Here is a 16,460-nt window from a genome sequence, read left to right on the forward strand (position 1 = left end):
AGCACAGTTCGACAGATATATGAATAGCATCCCAAATTGGGTCCTACCTTTGTTGATCTTCATCAGAATGTTGTACAAGGAGTCCGTTGTCCAGAACCGTCTTTGTTTGGATCCAGAACGAACTCTTTCCTCTTGAATTAGCAGGCACACTGGCCATGCGGCGCTAACCTCTCCTTCGTGAACAATTCATACAACGCATCACGCTAAAGTCCGAATAAATTTCAATAATATAAATAAACTATATTGAAAAACATACTTTAGGATATGATATTGTGACATGTATCAAATAAAATCTAAGCCGGAGATTGTATTCACCCATAACGACGGCTTTCCAGAAGGCGATTCCAGGTCCTACTTCGCGCTTTCCGAAAAAAAAAAAGAATGGCGGACCTCTCATTCCAAGATGATGTATTCAATCTCTGAACAAGATAATCAACTCATTTCTGCTCTCACTTCCGCTTGAACACCCAGGGGAAGGTGTATGACGTGTATCTATAGCCTAAGTGACATGCCATGTTATAGACAAGCTCTTGAACAGAGACTCGCGCTTTCGGAAATCTCACTTCCGGATAGGAAATGGGCTGCAGAAGGAGTTCTGTTTCACTTAGAGAAATAATTCAAACGGTTTTAGAAACTAGAGAGTGTTTTTATCCAATAGTAATAATAATATGTCATATTGTACGAGAGCAAGAATTGAGTAACGAGGCCGTTTGAAATGGGCACCTCTTTCCAGGTTACTCAATACTGCCCCTTCAGCATAAGAAGTTAACAGAGCTTGAGAAAGTCTGCGAGGGAAGAATGGGAGAAATCAGCAAAAATACAGATGTGCAAAGCTGATACCAGATGACACAAAGCTGTAATCGCTGCAAAGGTGCTTCTACAAAGTATTGACTCAGGGGGTGTGAATACTATGTAAATTATACCACACACTACGCCGTCATGGTAAAATCCTGCAGCGCACCGCAAGGTCCCTGCTCAAGCCAGCGCATGTCCAGGCCCGTCTGAAGTTTGCCAATGACCACTGGATGATCCAGAGGAGGAATGGGAGAAGGTCATGTGGTCTGATAAGACATAAATAGAGCTTTTTGGTCTAAACTCCACTCGCCGTGTTTGGAGGAAGAAGAAGGATGAGTACAACCCCAAGAACCACTCCCAACCGTGGAAGCATGGAGGTGGAAACATCATTGTTTGGGGATGCTTTCTGCAAAGGGGACAGGACGACTGCACCGTATTGAGGGAGGATGGATGGGGCCATGTATCGCGAGATCTTGGCCAACAACTCCTTCCCTCAGTAAGAGCATTGAAGATGGGTCGTGGCTGGGGTCTTCCAGCATGACAACGACCCGAAACACACAGCCAGGGCAACTAAGGAGTGGCTCCGTAAGAAGCATCTAATTAAGCAATAAGGCCAGAGGAGGTGTGGTATATGGCCATATACCACGGGTAAGGGCTGTTCTTATGCACGACGCAAAGCGGAGTGCCTGGATGCAGCCCTTAGCTGTGATATATTGGCCATATATCACAAACACCCGAGGTGCCTTATTGCTATTATAAACTGGTACCAACGTAATTAGAGCAGTAAAAATAAATGTTTTGTCATACCCGTGGTATGCGGTCTGATATACCATGTCTGTCAGCCAATCAGCTTTCAGGGCTCAAACCACCCAGTTTATAATGGCAGATAAAAAATGATGAAAGAGAAACCTCAGTGTAGCCTATAGATATGAATTGCACAAGAATTATACATGTATGGATTTTTTTATGCGTTGTTTTCTCTATATTCAACCTGCCCGCCACCCACCCGCTCTTCATCCACACAATATTTCATGACCCTAAACCCACGAGAACTGCGGGTTATGAGTCAACCCGCAAATCACTAGTGTGTATCTCTCTCCCTGTGTTTCTCTTTCTGTCTATTTTTGTTTCTTTCTCTCTCTGGTGTATTGCACCGAACTGCTCTCTCTGGCCTCCTAAAAGCGCTCCATCTCAGTGCTAGTTAGTGACTTATAGCTAGTTAGGCTTGATGAATGAACTCCAGTATGGCAGTCCTCTATCGCTCTTCATCAGCGAGGAGAAATTTAGTGTTATTTGTCATAAGTGGGCCTGGTTCAGTCAATCTGCTCCAGATTTGTTATGGACTCGATGAGGATACGCAGACCCGCAAGCCACTGTGGTCCCTCAGGATGAGTTCAGATTTTTTGTGGCCCCCACCTCCATTCCTGATCTATTGTGTCATGGTGCATTATGTCTGGAGCTCCTTCCTGACTGTTTTTTCCATCACAGTAGCTCTACTGCCACTTGGTGGTGTTTTATGTTACTGCATTATTTGCAATGACAAAATCAATGCAGCACCACAATATTTACCTAACAACATTGCTAGGACATGTCCAGTGTCTGTTGTGCTGAAAAAGTCAAAGCAAAGATTTCAATGCAAGGAGGATTTCTTATGATTGTCTTTATATGTTAGCTTTTGAATGACTTATTTTCTCAGCTTGCTTTTCTTTTTTAGCTTGAGGTGAAGACGACTTTCACAACATAATGAGCCATGAAAGGCTCTGATGATGACAGCACTATCAATTCTAACACACCATAAAATGGATGCTTACATCCTTACACCAGAATAGTCTGTCTCTCACAGTAACATTGTTCTCTGTCTTCCACTTCCAGATAGTTCCCTGTCCGGCAAGACCCATCCCTCCACCCCGGCCATGTACAAGTACCGGCCCTCGTTCGGCACCATCCCTAAAGTCCATTACCATGCGGCAGGAGAGAAGGTCAGAGTAAATGACTGAATTCTAATAGTAATTGCAAACAGGCTTACCCAATCATTTACTGTATTCCTACACAGTTGCGAGTGTGACTGCATATAAATGAACAGCCGTTTCAATTTTTTATAAAAATGTTCTCATTACGGCCTCCCGAGTGGCGCACCGGTCTAAGGCACTGCATCGCAGTGCTAGAGGCGTCACTACAGACCCGGGTTCGATCCCGGGCTGTATCACAACCGGACATGATCGGGATAGGGTGGCGCACAATTGGCCCAGCAACGTCCGGGTTAGGGGAAGGTTTGGCAGGGGCGATTTACTTGGCTCATCGCACTCTAGCGACTCCTTGCGGCGGGCCGAGTGCCTGCAGGCTGACCCCGGTCGTCAGTTGAACGGTGTTTCCTCTGACACATTGGTATGTCTGGCTTCCGGGTTAAGCGAGTGGGTGTTAAGAAGCGCGGTTTGGCGGGTCATGTTTCAGAAGACGCATTACTCGACCTTCGCCTCCTGAGCCCGTTGGGGAGTAGCAGCGATGAGACAAAATTGAAATTGGGGAGAAAAAGGGGATAAAATACAAAACAAAACAAAAATGTCATTATAGTATGGCTAGTCAAAATAATAGTCCATATTTCTCACTACTTCTGTGTTGTTTTGTCTTGTCAGATTGTAATGCCAGATGACCACCGTAAGGCGTCAGCCATCTTGGAGGAGGGCCGTTGCCATGTCGACTACCGCTCAGAGCCCAACCTGGACCTGCCTGACTACCGCAACGCCCCTCTCCACCGCTCCTTCCAATCCTCCCCACTGCAACTGGACTCCTACCCCATCAACTCCAGCTCCCTCAGCCTGAAGCAGGCCCACCAGCGCAGGGACAAGGGCCAGCTGCCTGTCCTGCAGCCTGAGACAGTCACCTCCACCCCCTACAAGAGCGTCTTCTCCCCACTGTCCAACCGCAACAGCAGCCTCTCCTACGACAGCCTGCTCAACCCCAGCATTTCCCCAGCCACCGCAGCCGAGTGCATGGCTCACCCCGGCATGCCCTCTATGGGCTCGCACTCACCCTACCTGCCAACCAAAATGTGCCACGTGCGGGGGCCTGAACCTCAGATCCAGAGGCAGCAGGTCCCCCCCAGCTTCAGCCCGGTGTTGGGCTTCAGGGGGATGGGGATGAGCAGGGGCAGGCAGTCCCCCCAGGACCGGGACCTGTCCCCGGTGTTGGGCTCCAGGGGGATGGGGATGAGCAGGGGCAGGCAGTCCCCCCAGGACCGGGACCTGTCCCCGGTGTTGGGCTCCAGGGGGATGGGGATGAGCAGGGGCAGGCAGTCCCCCCAGGACCGGGACCTGTCCCCGGTGCGCTACGACAACCTCTCCAAAACCATCATGGCCTCCATCCAGGAGCGTAAGGAGATGGAGGAGAGGGAGAAGCTGCAGCTGCTGCACCATGGGGGGTGCTCCCAAGCTCAATCCTATGCCCAGGCTCAGGACTCAGGCATGTTCGACAGCTCTGGAGGGTACGGCCTGCCTCCCAGCGCCTGCTACCCGGATAGTCCCCGGGACCCCAGCTCCAGAGGTCCCACGCCTCCAGCCTACGGAGGCTCTAGGGACAACCTGATGGGGGTGGTGAGCTACGGACCTCGGACCCCCGTGCTGCGCTCCTCTGGTGGCTCCTCTCTGGCACGTGCCCCCAGGACTTCCTCCAGCTCCCTGCACACTGACAGCAGCATGCAGGGAGGCAGGGTCCCTGAAACCCCCTGCCGCTCCCCACCCCACCAGCCCCACCACTCCCCTGCCATGCCCCAATCCCCCTCCTACACCCACAAGAAACTCTCCTTCATCCACGCCCTGGAGAGAACAGACTCACCCCGCCTGGGTGGCCCAAGGTACGAATCCTAACATACCCCTAACGTCTCCTGGAGTGCATGAAATGAGCTGAGGCGCTGGGGAGGGAACAGAACTCACTCCCCACAGGAAGCCCTGAAGCCCTGCTGGCTGACTGGTTAGAAACCAGCGGTGGATGGGCTCTAGTCCCCCACACAGGATGAGTAGTGAGCCTGAGAGAGCTTAGGCTAGGTGTTAACATGTAGCATCTGTATACATACAGTTTCCTTCGATATTATACCCTTTTATCCAATTAAGTACTGTGCATGGTGTTTGTCACTGGATTTTAATGTTTTGCTTTCATAGGAAGAAAAAAACGTTTGTATTTTTCTAAGTTGTCTGTCATGATGAATAAAGTTGCATTACCCCACTATAATTTCCTTCTGTTTGCATGCTTATCTCCCTCCTGTCACTCTCTTCCATCTGGGAATATCAACATCTACATCTCTCTGCATGTTCTTAGCACCTACAGAAACTCCGTACAAACCTAGATTATCACGAACAACACACTGTGGTTTTACCCTTTATTTCATAAAATGTCATTCTGATTTTTGGGTAATGAATACACCACTCATGGTAATTTATGCTAGCACCAGCAGGTACACTGGCATGTGTTTCATTAGTCCTCTAACTAGTGTCATGGTCATTTACATACTGCATGCTCCTGGGACCAGCCACACAAGACCAACTACTAACACCACCAGAACATGCATGTGAGAACAATACACATATTTTCTGGTATGACAACTGAATTATCTTTCCATGTGATCTGTGTTTATACTGCATGTGCATGTATATCTAAAGCTAAGTTAGTTCTCACTTCAAATAACTATGTCCTCTTGTTTTTTCCCCCTCCCCATTCAGAGCGGCCATGATGCAAAGTAAAGTGAATGGGCAAACAGACTGCCATCTAGCGCCCAACAGCTCCAGTGCCCAGGGCACCACTCTCAGCCCTAGCCGCCACAGTAACGTCAAAAAGGTGACTGGGGTGGGTGGCACAACCTATGAGATATCTGTGTGAAAGGGCTGGGGCCCGGGGCGCCAAACCTTGAGGGAAGAGGCATCATTCTCATGGCATCCACATCCAATGACAACAACAACTGTGCTACACAGAGAGGGTTCTCTTCTTCCTTTGACCTTTTATTATTCGATATTGACCAATCAGGGGCGCATAGCATTTCCTACTTGGGAATTATTGGCGGACCTCTGCTCTTTCCATGCCTAGCCCTTGGTCTCTGTGTCTGTACTGGAGGAGTGCGCCGTGATATGTGTGTGTTTGATGGGAAAAGAGCAACTTCAACCTAAAGAGGGCTGATGTTCTTACTGAGTGTTTTGTTGAATTTTGTGGCTTGTTGCGTTGGTCATCAGTGGACAGTCTGAATGAGATCTTAAATTTGTCGTTTACAGCATCTCAGTTGCGGTCTAGGTGCTGTTCTGTATGATCACACTCACTAACCACCCACCCAGGCCGCGAGAGGTTAATACACAGACACCCTTACACATACAGATGATGCCGCATGTCTTTGTTCAGTCACATTCTCTGAAATAGCAATGGTATGGCGAGCCACCTCTAACCCAATAAGTCATCAATACAGCACCAATCCATTAGATTTCAGCATACAGCGTCAATCCATTGGATTCAAGCATACAGCGCCAATCCATTAGATTCAAGCATACAGCACCAATCCATTAGATTAAAGCATACAGCATCACTCCATTGGATTCAAGCATACAGCACCAATCAATTANCAAGCATACAGCGTCAATCCATTGGATTCAAGCATACAGCGTCAATCCATTTGATTCAAGCATACAGCGTCAATCCATTGGATTCAAGCATACAGGGTCAATCCATTGGATTCAAGCATACAGGGTCAATCCATTGGATTCAAGCATACAGCGTCAATCCATTTGATTCAAGCATACAGCACCAATCCATTTGATTCAAGCATACAGCACCAATCCATTGGATTCAAGCATACACATACCTCTTATGAATTCAAGGTGCTTTCAAGGTGCTTTCAAGGTGCTGACTGTGTCTGTCTTGTCCGTCAACAACATGTTGGCCATTACTGAGCAGCACAGAGAAAATATCACATCGCACCAGTCAGTGTTAGATCAATGCAATCTTTAATATAGTTCTAATACCGTCACAAGGCTGAATGGATATCAAACTGTTAAATGGCAATACAACAGTGCTGTGTGGCACTCAGAGACACAGGTCTTGAATTTCTCCAACTACATTTATCCTCTGAGTTTTGAGGTGGTGCTTAAAGGCTTACAGTACAGGAGCATATTCATCTCAACTCTAGCTGAGCTCCAGTATTTATTTATCTTTATAAACTGGGTGGTTCGAGCCCTGAATGCTGATTGGCTGAAAGTCATGGTATATCACACCCAATACCACAGGTATGACAAAACATTTATTTTTACTGTTCTAATTACGTTGATAGCCAGTTTATAATAGCAAAAAGACACCTCGGGTTTGTGGTATATGGCCAATATACCATGGCTAAGGGCTGTATCCAGGCACTCCGCTTTGCGTTGTTCATATACCACACCCCCTCGTGCGCTATTGCTTAAATATCTAACAACCTGTCTCTTATACACATCTAGATGTGTATAAGAGACAGTCCAGGCACTCCGCTTTGCGTTGTGAGCATGGACAGCCCTTAGCCATGGTATATTGGCAATATACCACATCTCCTCATGCCTTATTGCTTAAGTATACCATAAGCTACAGTAATCAGTAACATAGTCCAACATCTTATCTATTGATTTCAATGTCATGTTAGAGTGACCCCCGACACAGACCAGTGCTAAGAAGACACACAAAAGCCTCTGCTACTGAGTGTCACAGAGGTGGCTGTTATCTGTGATCTATCCTGAATACCCCAACAAAACGGTTCTCCCCATATTCAGGACAACTCCCACCAGCTAGCCAGTCAGCCATGCACCGCCAAAACATCTGATAGGCAATTTATTACTTTTGTGACTTAGTATTTTTAGTAAAATAGGTCTACCCATAATAAGTTATGTTAAAGCCATGTATAATTGTTTTGTTATGATTCATATCAAGAGTGGAAAAGGTCTTCAGCTGTGTTACTACATGAAAACCTGTCAACCATTGTTATTTAGTAGTGTTTTTTATTGATTTGTTTTTTTAATTTCCAACCTTTCGAAAATGTTTGATACATCTTGCTTTTTATACAGATACTCAAGCTTGGAATGGATGTTTGTATTTTGAGTGGATTTTGTTGATAATTTATAACCTAAGTGAATTAATGAATAAGTACCATAGCCGATATAGGGAAGGGGGTATGCTAGTTTGTTGTATGCTACAGTGTAAAAAATGTTATTGATTAAACTGTGATGAAGCAATGTAAAGTTATACAAAGCGAATGTCATTTTAAAAAGTTGGGTTAAAAAGGGCCAAAGTTGGCTACTAACCCTAATTCTGTTAAAGCTCTGGGTAGTCCTGAAATCCATCCACTTTCAGCAGCTGTCTGGCACAGCAAACCAAATGAATTACAAGACATGAGGAAAGTCATAGATAAAACTATGGGACTGTTGTTTTTTTTTTGTTCACTAATGAAAAGAAGATATAGTTTGATAGGTACATTTTTCCTTTTCTTAAAAAAACACTGATTAAATGTAGCTTGAAAGTTTCCCTCTGTTTTGTATCTTTTCTTGTTTGTAAAAGGCTCTGAACATTTGAGGTGAGAAATGTCACCTGGTCATTTGCACGTTCTTAGTGTTGAAGACAGAATTTACATGGATGTAAAGGACCCTATTTGTTTGCAACTACACACCGCATCCATTAAATGACCATTGTGGCCTTTCAAGAGGACAATGATGTTTACTGCACAAAGAAATCTCATATGACAGGTAACCAGGTTGCACTGTGGGACAACCACCTATGAAATGCCACCAATAATTCTAATCATGCTTATAGCTGAATGGTCCCACTTATGGATAGTAGACACATTTTTTTTTTAAACGTATTGTACCTATTCATTGTGATACTCACTTTAACTGAAAGTACCATAATTGTAGATATCGTATACTAGATGTATATATTGGGAACATATACATTTATCAGAGTACACAGAAAGATGTGACCCTCACATTGGAGATAGTAGAGAGGAGAATACCCCTTGCCATGTATTGTTTTTTTAGCCTGTTATTTGTGGCACATACCATTCCATTTCTCCATCTTATCATATTATCAGTTCAATTGCAGACCATAAGCTTCAAATATGAAAACACAAATTGACAACTGGTCCAACCCCATAGCAGACCCTAATTGTATTATATTACACATGGCAAAGGGAGCTAGTTAGGTTAATATGCCATACTATTTTCAGCTGAATGTACAGTACTGGGTCACTTGTCTCATATTTAACTCAAATTCACCTGTGTTCCTTGCAGGTGACTGACCCAACATTGTTGATACATACTTGAATCTTCCCCTTCAAGCACAGATACACATATGACAAAAGTGATTGTTGTTATTCTTCCTTTAGATTACTGCTACTTTTATTTTTGCTGTGCTTTGCAGTCTGATGGATATTTCACCATGGGCTTAATTCAATCCGTAACACTGACGTTTGATTYGAGTCCCAAGTCACCTCACCTGAACAATATGAACTATTGCAGAATACCTGTTGCTGTATGTCTTGCTTATCATAAGCAGATGTAGTATTTTGTAACATTTGTTATATGAATAGACAAATAAATGTAGACAGTGTATTGGAAATACTGTTAATGTACATGCTTAATTATTTTTGTTGAAAGGAAATATGCCACTTGATGACAGAATTAGAATAAAGAAATGTTTGTCAAGCCTATGCATTCACTAGATTGATGTTGAATATTTCAGTGACACAGATCGAAATGTTTCTGTTTGTTCAATGAGATTTCAGTTATATCTGGTGGACTGTATTAGAATGCATTTCACGTGTCACCACATCAGTTACATCACTTAAAAGGTTGGTGAATAAGCATCAATTACCGCAAAAAAGTAATTTATCAAATGTATTTATAAAGCCCTTTTTACATCAGCCGATGTCACAAAGTGCTGTACAGAAACCCAGTCTAAAACCCCAAACATCAAGCAATGCAGATGTAGAAGCACAGTGGCTAGGAAAAACTCCCTAGAAAGGCAGGAACCTAGGAAGAAACCTAGAGAGGAACCAGGCTCTGAGGGGTGTCCAGTCCTCTTCTGGCTGTGCCAGGTGGAGATTATAACAGTACATGGCCAAGATGAAAGCGTTAGTATAATTTACTGGATGTGTGTATAAACATTTTAATCCAGAACATCTTGCAAGGCAGGCAGCATTGACTTTCCATACCAAACTGACTGATGCGCGTAGGAATTCCTCTCTAGGGCTGGCACAATTACCGTATAACCACGTAACCTACGGTTATGGATGAAGACCGTCATGAAAATAAAACAACTGTCATAGCTGTTTAAAAAATTGTGTGGAACGAACAGTTTACTGAAGACGGGACAGCCGGCCATTTGTGCGGTTCAGTCCGTTTCTGCTGTAATTGACTCTACAATGTGACAACTTTGTTGGCCTTTGCTGAAACAAGCAAGGTGTTGTAGCAAACAAGTCTTTGGTTGCCTAGGCAATGCACCCCCCCTGCAGCAGCAGCACATGCAGTCATGAGTCAAGGATAGGAGAAAATGTCCAGATTTTTCTAAAAATTCAACAACAAAATTCAGTGACCACGGTCATTTGGCTGACCAATAACCATCATCCAAAAATCCATGACCGTCACAGCCCTCCCTATTCCTCACTCCACATAAAATAGCAAAGACAGACAAAATGGTCTTTGAGAGCTTTTATTGGAAGGTGGAGGAAATATCTTAAACCATTTGAGTGCAAATGAAAAGCAACATTCCATCCATGTACATGTATTTACAGATGCACTGGTACTTCGATGCAGGGTCAACACAGTTAGTGGGGACAGGTTAGGACGGTGAGCACACCTAATACCGCATCAATACACTCTTCCACTATGCCTTATCTACATGCTTTAGTTTCACTTTGAGGGAATGTATTATGGCCTAAAAACAAACTTGAGCCACCGGGAAGGAGACCTGAGCCAGAACATACTGTAGCATACGCTTAATTCTGATAACCYGTTGTCTTTCATCTTGATTCGGTGTGATCAGTCTTCAACAACAAAATGAAACTAAATCAAAAACACCTTTCTGATTTGCTGAATTATGCGAATGAGAATCTGCAGTAGGACCTCTGAGCGAGCAGCAGACTACAGTTCCCAGAATACACCTGATTTTACCAAGCTACGGCTGTGTCTCAATGGTCCAAAGTGTCTTCCTCCACTAATTTCCTCTCCTTCACCTGGGATGGGCAACTCCAGTCCTCAGGGGCCGGAGTTGTCACACTCCCCCCCCCCCCATCCGTAACGAACACAGCTGATTAAATGAATTGCATTCTAAACAGAAGATCATGATTAGTTGATTGAGTCAGGTGTGTTAGCTGGGCAAAAGTGTGACACCAATTAGGCTCCCAAGGGCTGGAGTTGCCAATCCTGAACAAAGTAGGCTCCAGAAGGCTGGAGTTGCCAATCCCTGAACTAAGTGGACAGGTGAAGGCAAATTCCTGCCTGGTAAGCAGCCACCACCTTGCATGTATAAGATCAGTAAAGACAAAGGAGAGGATACAGAGGAAGCCTCCATATTGAGATTCGTGCCAAAGACATTACTGCTCCTCACACGTCCTTTCTGCCCATTTTCCATACTTGTGGCATTAACAAGCAGCCCTGTTCCATATGAACTAACTTTGCTTCAGAATAACAAGACTTACCCAATGTGGGAATTACCAATATCACAAGCCTCATTTCACAGTATGGTAAATTGACACTGATACCTCTTTCATATACAAAGATCCCACAAACGTACCACGACTGCTTATTTTCACCTGCTTTTTGGTATATCTTTAAGGGGTAGGGTATAAAAACATGGCAAATTAAAAGCCACCTAAAGACCTAGTCATGATTACTGCATTTTCAGTCCCTGTAACCCAGCGTTTCCCAAACTCTGTCCTCAAGACCCAAAGGGTGTACATTTTGTTTTTTTGCCCTAACACTAAACAGCCGATTCAAAGCTTGATGATTAGTTGATTTGAATCAGCTGTGTAGCGCTAGTGCAAAAGCGTGTACCCCTTGGGGTCCTGAGGACAGAATTTTGGAAACCCTGCTGTAACCAGAATACAGGTATCGGGTCTGTGTGAATGAGTAGGCGTGTTTTGCACCAAGTGAAAGCCGGCTCAAATCAAGAGATGTAATTAAGCACGTGGTATAATGAGTAGGATTCTGTGTCCACATGCAAAAGTGATTACTTATCTTCCTTCCCAATGAAATCTAATTGCATTTTTTTTTTATGGAAAAATATGTTTCTGGACGATGCACCATGCTGCCTTGTTGACAACATGACTAAACAGCACAGATTACTGTTATATTTGAGAAGTGCGCTCCTCCCTCACCGCTTTTGCCCATTCACGTTACGTGCCATAGACCAGTGCCCCCCAGCCAAGCATAATCGAATCCACCCCGTGGTGCTGTTTTTTTGCAGGTAAATTCATTAAACACATCCATTGTTTAATACCCGTCTCCCCCCCCTCTCAATTTGAAAGCGGTAAATAAAGGGGTTGTTCGAAAGGGGCTAATTTACAAAACTTTTTTTTTTCTTTAAACAGGTAATACACCACATCTTCTGTCTGAAATGAGTATGAGTGACAGATGAGCAGAACAGACAACTTGGTTTTCCATGACGGAAAAAGCAGAGGGCGGGTGGGGAGGGGCACATTTTAATGAATGGATAATTTTTTTGCGGCACCAAGGTCGAGGCAAACAAATCATAAAAATAAAAAATAAACTAAATCAATCAATATGCAAGTGTCCAAATTCAGTTTCTTTAGAGTCTATTGTAGAAAATGACAAGTTGAAGATCAGTGAAGCAAGTTCTTGGTTTCATTTCTTCTCTTCTGCTGCCACTTTCTCCTTTTCCTCTGTCTTGGTCTTGTCTTTTACAGATAGTTCCTCCAGTTTCTCTGCCACTTTGTTTGCACTGTCAGCGTTTTCTCCTGCAGAGAACAGAAAGATGATATTAACTGATGTGTCATGGTGGCCCATTGACTGAGCAAACAGGTTGGCCAAGATGAGGCTCCAAACTACATCAACAGTGTTGATGGTAACAGTCTTCATCTAAGAGCTTGTTTTGGGGCATTGGGGATGTCCACTATTTGAATGACAGAGTATTCCATCTTGAGTGTTTCACACATCTTTTTGTTCCACTGATACATAAGATTAATCTAAACTGGGTAGTGATTAACATGTGACCTTATGAACAATGGTGGTTCTTTGTAATTAACACTGCAGCGAGAACAATTATAAGTGTGGCAGAACATACCAACGCTAGCCTAATAGTAGGCCAGCGAGTTGTTGAATTCTCCATGTTAATTTAGCAGACATAAAAAGTTCCAGGCTGGAGTGAGCGGCAGAGAACAGAGTATTGTCTGCATACTGGTTATGAAAGATGATGTGATAAAAAAATAATTGTACACGAACCTGATCCGTCTTGAGATTTTCGGACTTCCTCCTTGCATTCATCGAACTTCACCTTAAATTTCTGAGCATCTGAAAAAGGACAGAAGAGTTATTTTAAACCCCATCCACACATTGACAGTTCACACTTTTTGCATGGGAAGTCGACTGAATTGTAAAAAGCTAATGCAGTGATGGAAATAGACGTGTTGTTACACTCACTTTCCGCATTGAGGAAACGGATTGCCAGGAGTTCAGGTTTGGGATGCTCATCAGCGAAGTCGGCAAGTGTGTTCCATACCCATGCCCTGTCGCTGCCTGCGTTGGGCTTCAGCTCCATCACAGGGAAAACTGAAAGAGCAGAAAGATTAAAAGGATTTAGGCCACTGACCCATATAATCACATATCTATACAATGACTTGTTTTGCTTATACGTCACCATCATCTCATACTCAAAATAACAATTCAGTGGACAGGCAACATCAATGCATGGGTTAATGGACAGGTTTATGTTCGACACAAGACAGCACTGCAGTGATAAATGCTACTGCCTTAGACAGGAAGCGTTCTGTGACTCACTGTTGTGATTGGCACAGATCTTTAAGGTCCGGTCTCGCCTCATCAATAGGCGGATGGTGCCCTTCTCTTTGTGTTTCAGGAGCTTGACGTCACCTGTGCCGCGCTCCTTCCACTCTGGTGGGTCATTCTCAGAGGCAAAGCGGTAGAGCTTCGCCCGCCTGAGGGGAGAGACAATATGGGTAAAATGCTGAGGCTTTGGAGGGAATCAGTAACAATACTTGGGTGACAGAGGGCTGGATAGTTGCACTACACTTGAGACAAATCCTAACTTCTACTTAGGTTAACATTTCGCTTAGTCTCCATTTGACAGTGCATGACTAAGGATTTTTTTTAAACGAATTTACCAATTTGATGTTAGGATTCAGCCATAAATGAATTACAAATTGTGTATAGCTCAATGAGTTAGGCTATTCAAAGCGAAATCTTTCAGCATCAGCTTACATTTTGAACAGTTCCTCCTCGTCCTCCTCTAGTGTCTTCACATCCTGCTCTGGAAGAGACACGATGGGCTCATAATGGGGATCGTGGTTTGATTCTTCTGCATTGTCTGTTGAAGTCTCCTGCTCTTCTGGTGTTTCCTATAAAAAAAATATTTTAAAACATGTTAAGGACAGCATTTGGCATTCAAATTTATCAATTGAGAATAAAAATCCTTCTCAAAAGTTTTAGTGAGCTTCAGTGATTCCACTTGGATCGTCATCTCACTTCAAGTTAGTGAAATGTACTTTACAAGTCAGTGTTTCAGACTGTAAAAACAGTAGGCTTCACCAACTAACTGCAGAGGGGTGTGAATAGAGGGATTTGAGAGATCAGGCTTTGGAGGTCATCTTTTGTGTGCAATTTGCTGTGGCAACTAAACTTAGTGTCACTGGTGCTGAGCCAAGCACCTCTGCTGCTGGATGACTTTACAAAAGGCCTTGCGAATCAATATGATCTCACACTTACTACAAAACTTGTAATATGGCCTAACATTACATAATCAGAGATAATACACTCCTTACAAGAGGAAGAAAGGTGAAGCAGATGGACAAAGTTTTTGTTTCCTGGACAACAAAACTCTAGCTAGTTAGTAACATGTGAGCTAGCCAAATTTGCAGTCAGCTACTAAAAAACTAACCTGACAATAATATCAGCATTCCACCTAGAAAGCTTAGCTTCTGCCATAGGATTTATTTAATAGCTGCCTGAACCAAATGTATGAAAAGGGGCGCGTGTGGCTCCATGCTTTCGAGAGTAATGTAAGGGCTAGCTTCAACTTAGCTAACAACATGGATCCATATAAGACTATGGGATGTTGCTAGTTACTGTAGCTAGACATTACAGTAGTACTCAAACATGGAGCAAGACGGGCCCATTATATACATTTGGTTCAGGCAGCAAATAAATAAACCTACGGCAGTACTGCAGCTTGCTAACAGTAGATGGCTTGCTGACATTCTTGTCAGGCTAGTGTTTTGGTAGCTGACTGCAAATTTGGCTACCTCTCATGTACAAACAGTAACGTTAGCTACTTACAGTACGTTAACGTTAGTTACCTAAAGTTAGTTGTCCAGGTAACGTTATTAACAGAAAAGTTATGTTTGTGATTGTCCATCTGCTTCTATCAATCGTTAACTTTTTTTGCGTTAATTAAGTTATCCGCTTTTATTATACAACTGTCATAACTTAGATAGCATGTCAGTGTTGTCATCATAGCTAGCTAACGTTACTTAGCTAAATGTATACACAAGTACTGATAAAGTTGACGCTAGTTTCTTTCGGCCTGGGGTTAGCCAGCCAGCTAGCTTGCTAACGTTAGTTAGGCCACTGAGAAAGCACTTGACCAGCTAGCACAGTAGTAGGTTAGCTAGCTAGACATGAAAAAGGTCTGGCTTGTGTAAATGACACAGTGGGTAATTGCATTTACCTAGTTCTGTTAAATCAGTGTAAACTCAGAACACAATGAATAAAGCAATATGCTATCTAGCTACTGTAGCTATTGCATTGTCTGAGGAACTGGCTTATGTTGCCAACTGGCTGGCTAACAGTAGCAATTACTGTACAGTAGGGGTAATAGACAACTCTTACCAACGCCAAATAGTGTCCAAGTGATATCGCAGACAAATACATATTAGGTTTAAATAATAATTTTGAAAGTAGTGGCGCCACGATTATATACTTGTTCGCTATCTATATGGCTAGCTAGTTAACCTTAGTTAGCTTTGGACCAGGTATAAAGAAGGGCGGCAAAAGTATTGAGTTGCACACGTTTGACACATACAACAAAAGGCATAACTGAATGACCATTATCTGGAAAATTTTGTTTTGAGGCCGCTTTACACTTTTTATCCCCAATATTGATGTTTAACAAGGTTGTTAAAAAAAATCAACATCCCTACCCGGCATTTTTATCTTTCTGGGTACAACCCTAGCAATATAAAACTTTGAGAATGCCAACCAAAACATTACAACTGAAATAAAATGTACATTTCATTAAATGCACGATACATACACATGTTAAAAATTCATACCCTCACCTTCGGATCTGCCATATTAATGTAGATGTTTGTAGATTATGGAATTTAGTTTGATTGATTCAAAAACCAAAAACTCGCCGTTCCTCTCTTCCTGCTGTAGATTTCGCGCGCCGAAATGTCCTACTCGCGTTTTCCCCATCCCGGC

General features: G+C 43.5%; 2 protein-coding genes across 2 annotated transcripts in view; one reads left to right on the plus strand and one right to left on the minus strand.

The window, feature by feature from the left end:
- zdhhc8b (zinc finger DHHC-type palmitoyltransferase 8b) overlaps window positions 1-7,185 on the plus strand; it is a 125,297-nt gene extending 118,112 nt beyond the window's left edge. Inside the window, 3 exon segments of the mRNA XM_023978864.2 lie at window positions 2,668-2,774; window positions 3,429-4,645; window positions 5,508-7,185. Of these exon segments, the coding sequence (XP_023834632.1) occupies window positions 2,668-2,774; window positions 3,429-4,645; window positions 5,508-5,664 (1,481 nt within the window). The 3' untranslated portion in view covers window positions 5,665-7,185.
- Window positions 7,186-12,468: 5,283 nt separating this feature from the next.
- LOC111958226 (ran-specific GTPase-activating protein) lies at window positions 12,469-16,459 on the minus strand. Its single transcript, XM_023979436.2, has 6 exons — window positions 16,316-16,459; window positions 14,241-14,377; window positions 13,800-13,957; window positions 13,443-13,571; window positions 13,245-13,313; window positions 12,469-12,760 (listed from the first exon to the last, which is right to left on the minus strand). Exons 1-6 carry the CDS (start codon window positions 16,328-16,330, stop codon window positions 12,648-12,650), a joined length of 621 nt encoding a protein of 206 aa, XP_023835204.1. The 5' UTR covers window positions 16,331-16,459; the 3' UTR covers window positions 12,469-12,647.
- Between the last annotated feature and the right edge of the window lies 1 nt (window position 16,460).

This window comes from Salvelinus sp. IW2-2015, linkage group LG33 (assembly GCF_002910315.2).
Source record: "Salvelinus sp. IW2-2015 linkage group LG33, ASM291031v2, whole genome shotgun sequence".
Classification (NCBI taxonomy): domain Eukaryota; kingdom Metazoa; phylum Chordata; class Actinopteri; order Salmoniformes; family Salmonidae; genus Salvelinus; species Salvelinus sp. IW2-2015.

Coding starts and splice junctions, on each gene's coding strand:
- LOC111958226 (XM_023979436.2), bottom strand. Junction 13,572..13,799: donor GATCTGTGCCAATCACAACA/GTGAGTCACAGA, acceptor CTGCTCTTTCAG/TTTTCCCTGTGATGGAGCTG. Junction 12,761..13,244: donor AAAATCTCAAGACGGATCAG/GTTCGTGTACAA, acceptor TGTTCTCTGCAG/GAGAAAACGCTGACAGTGCA.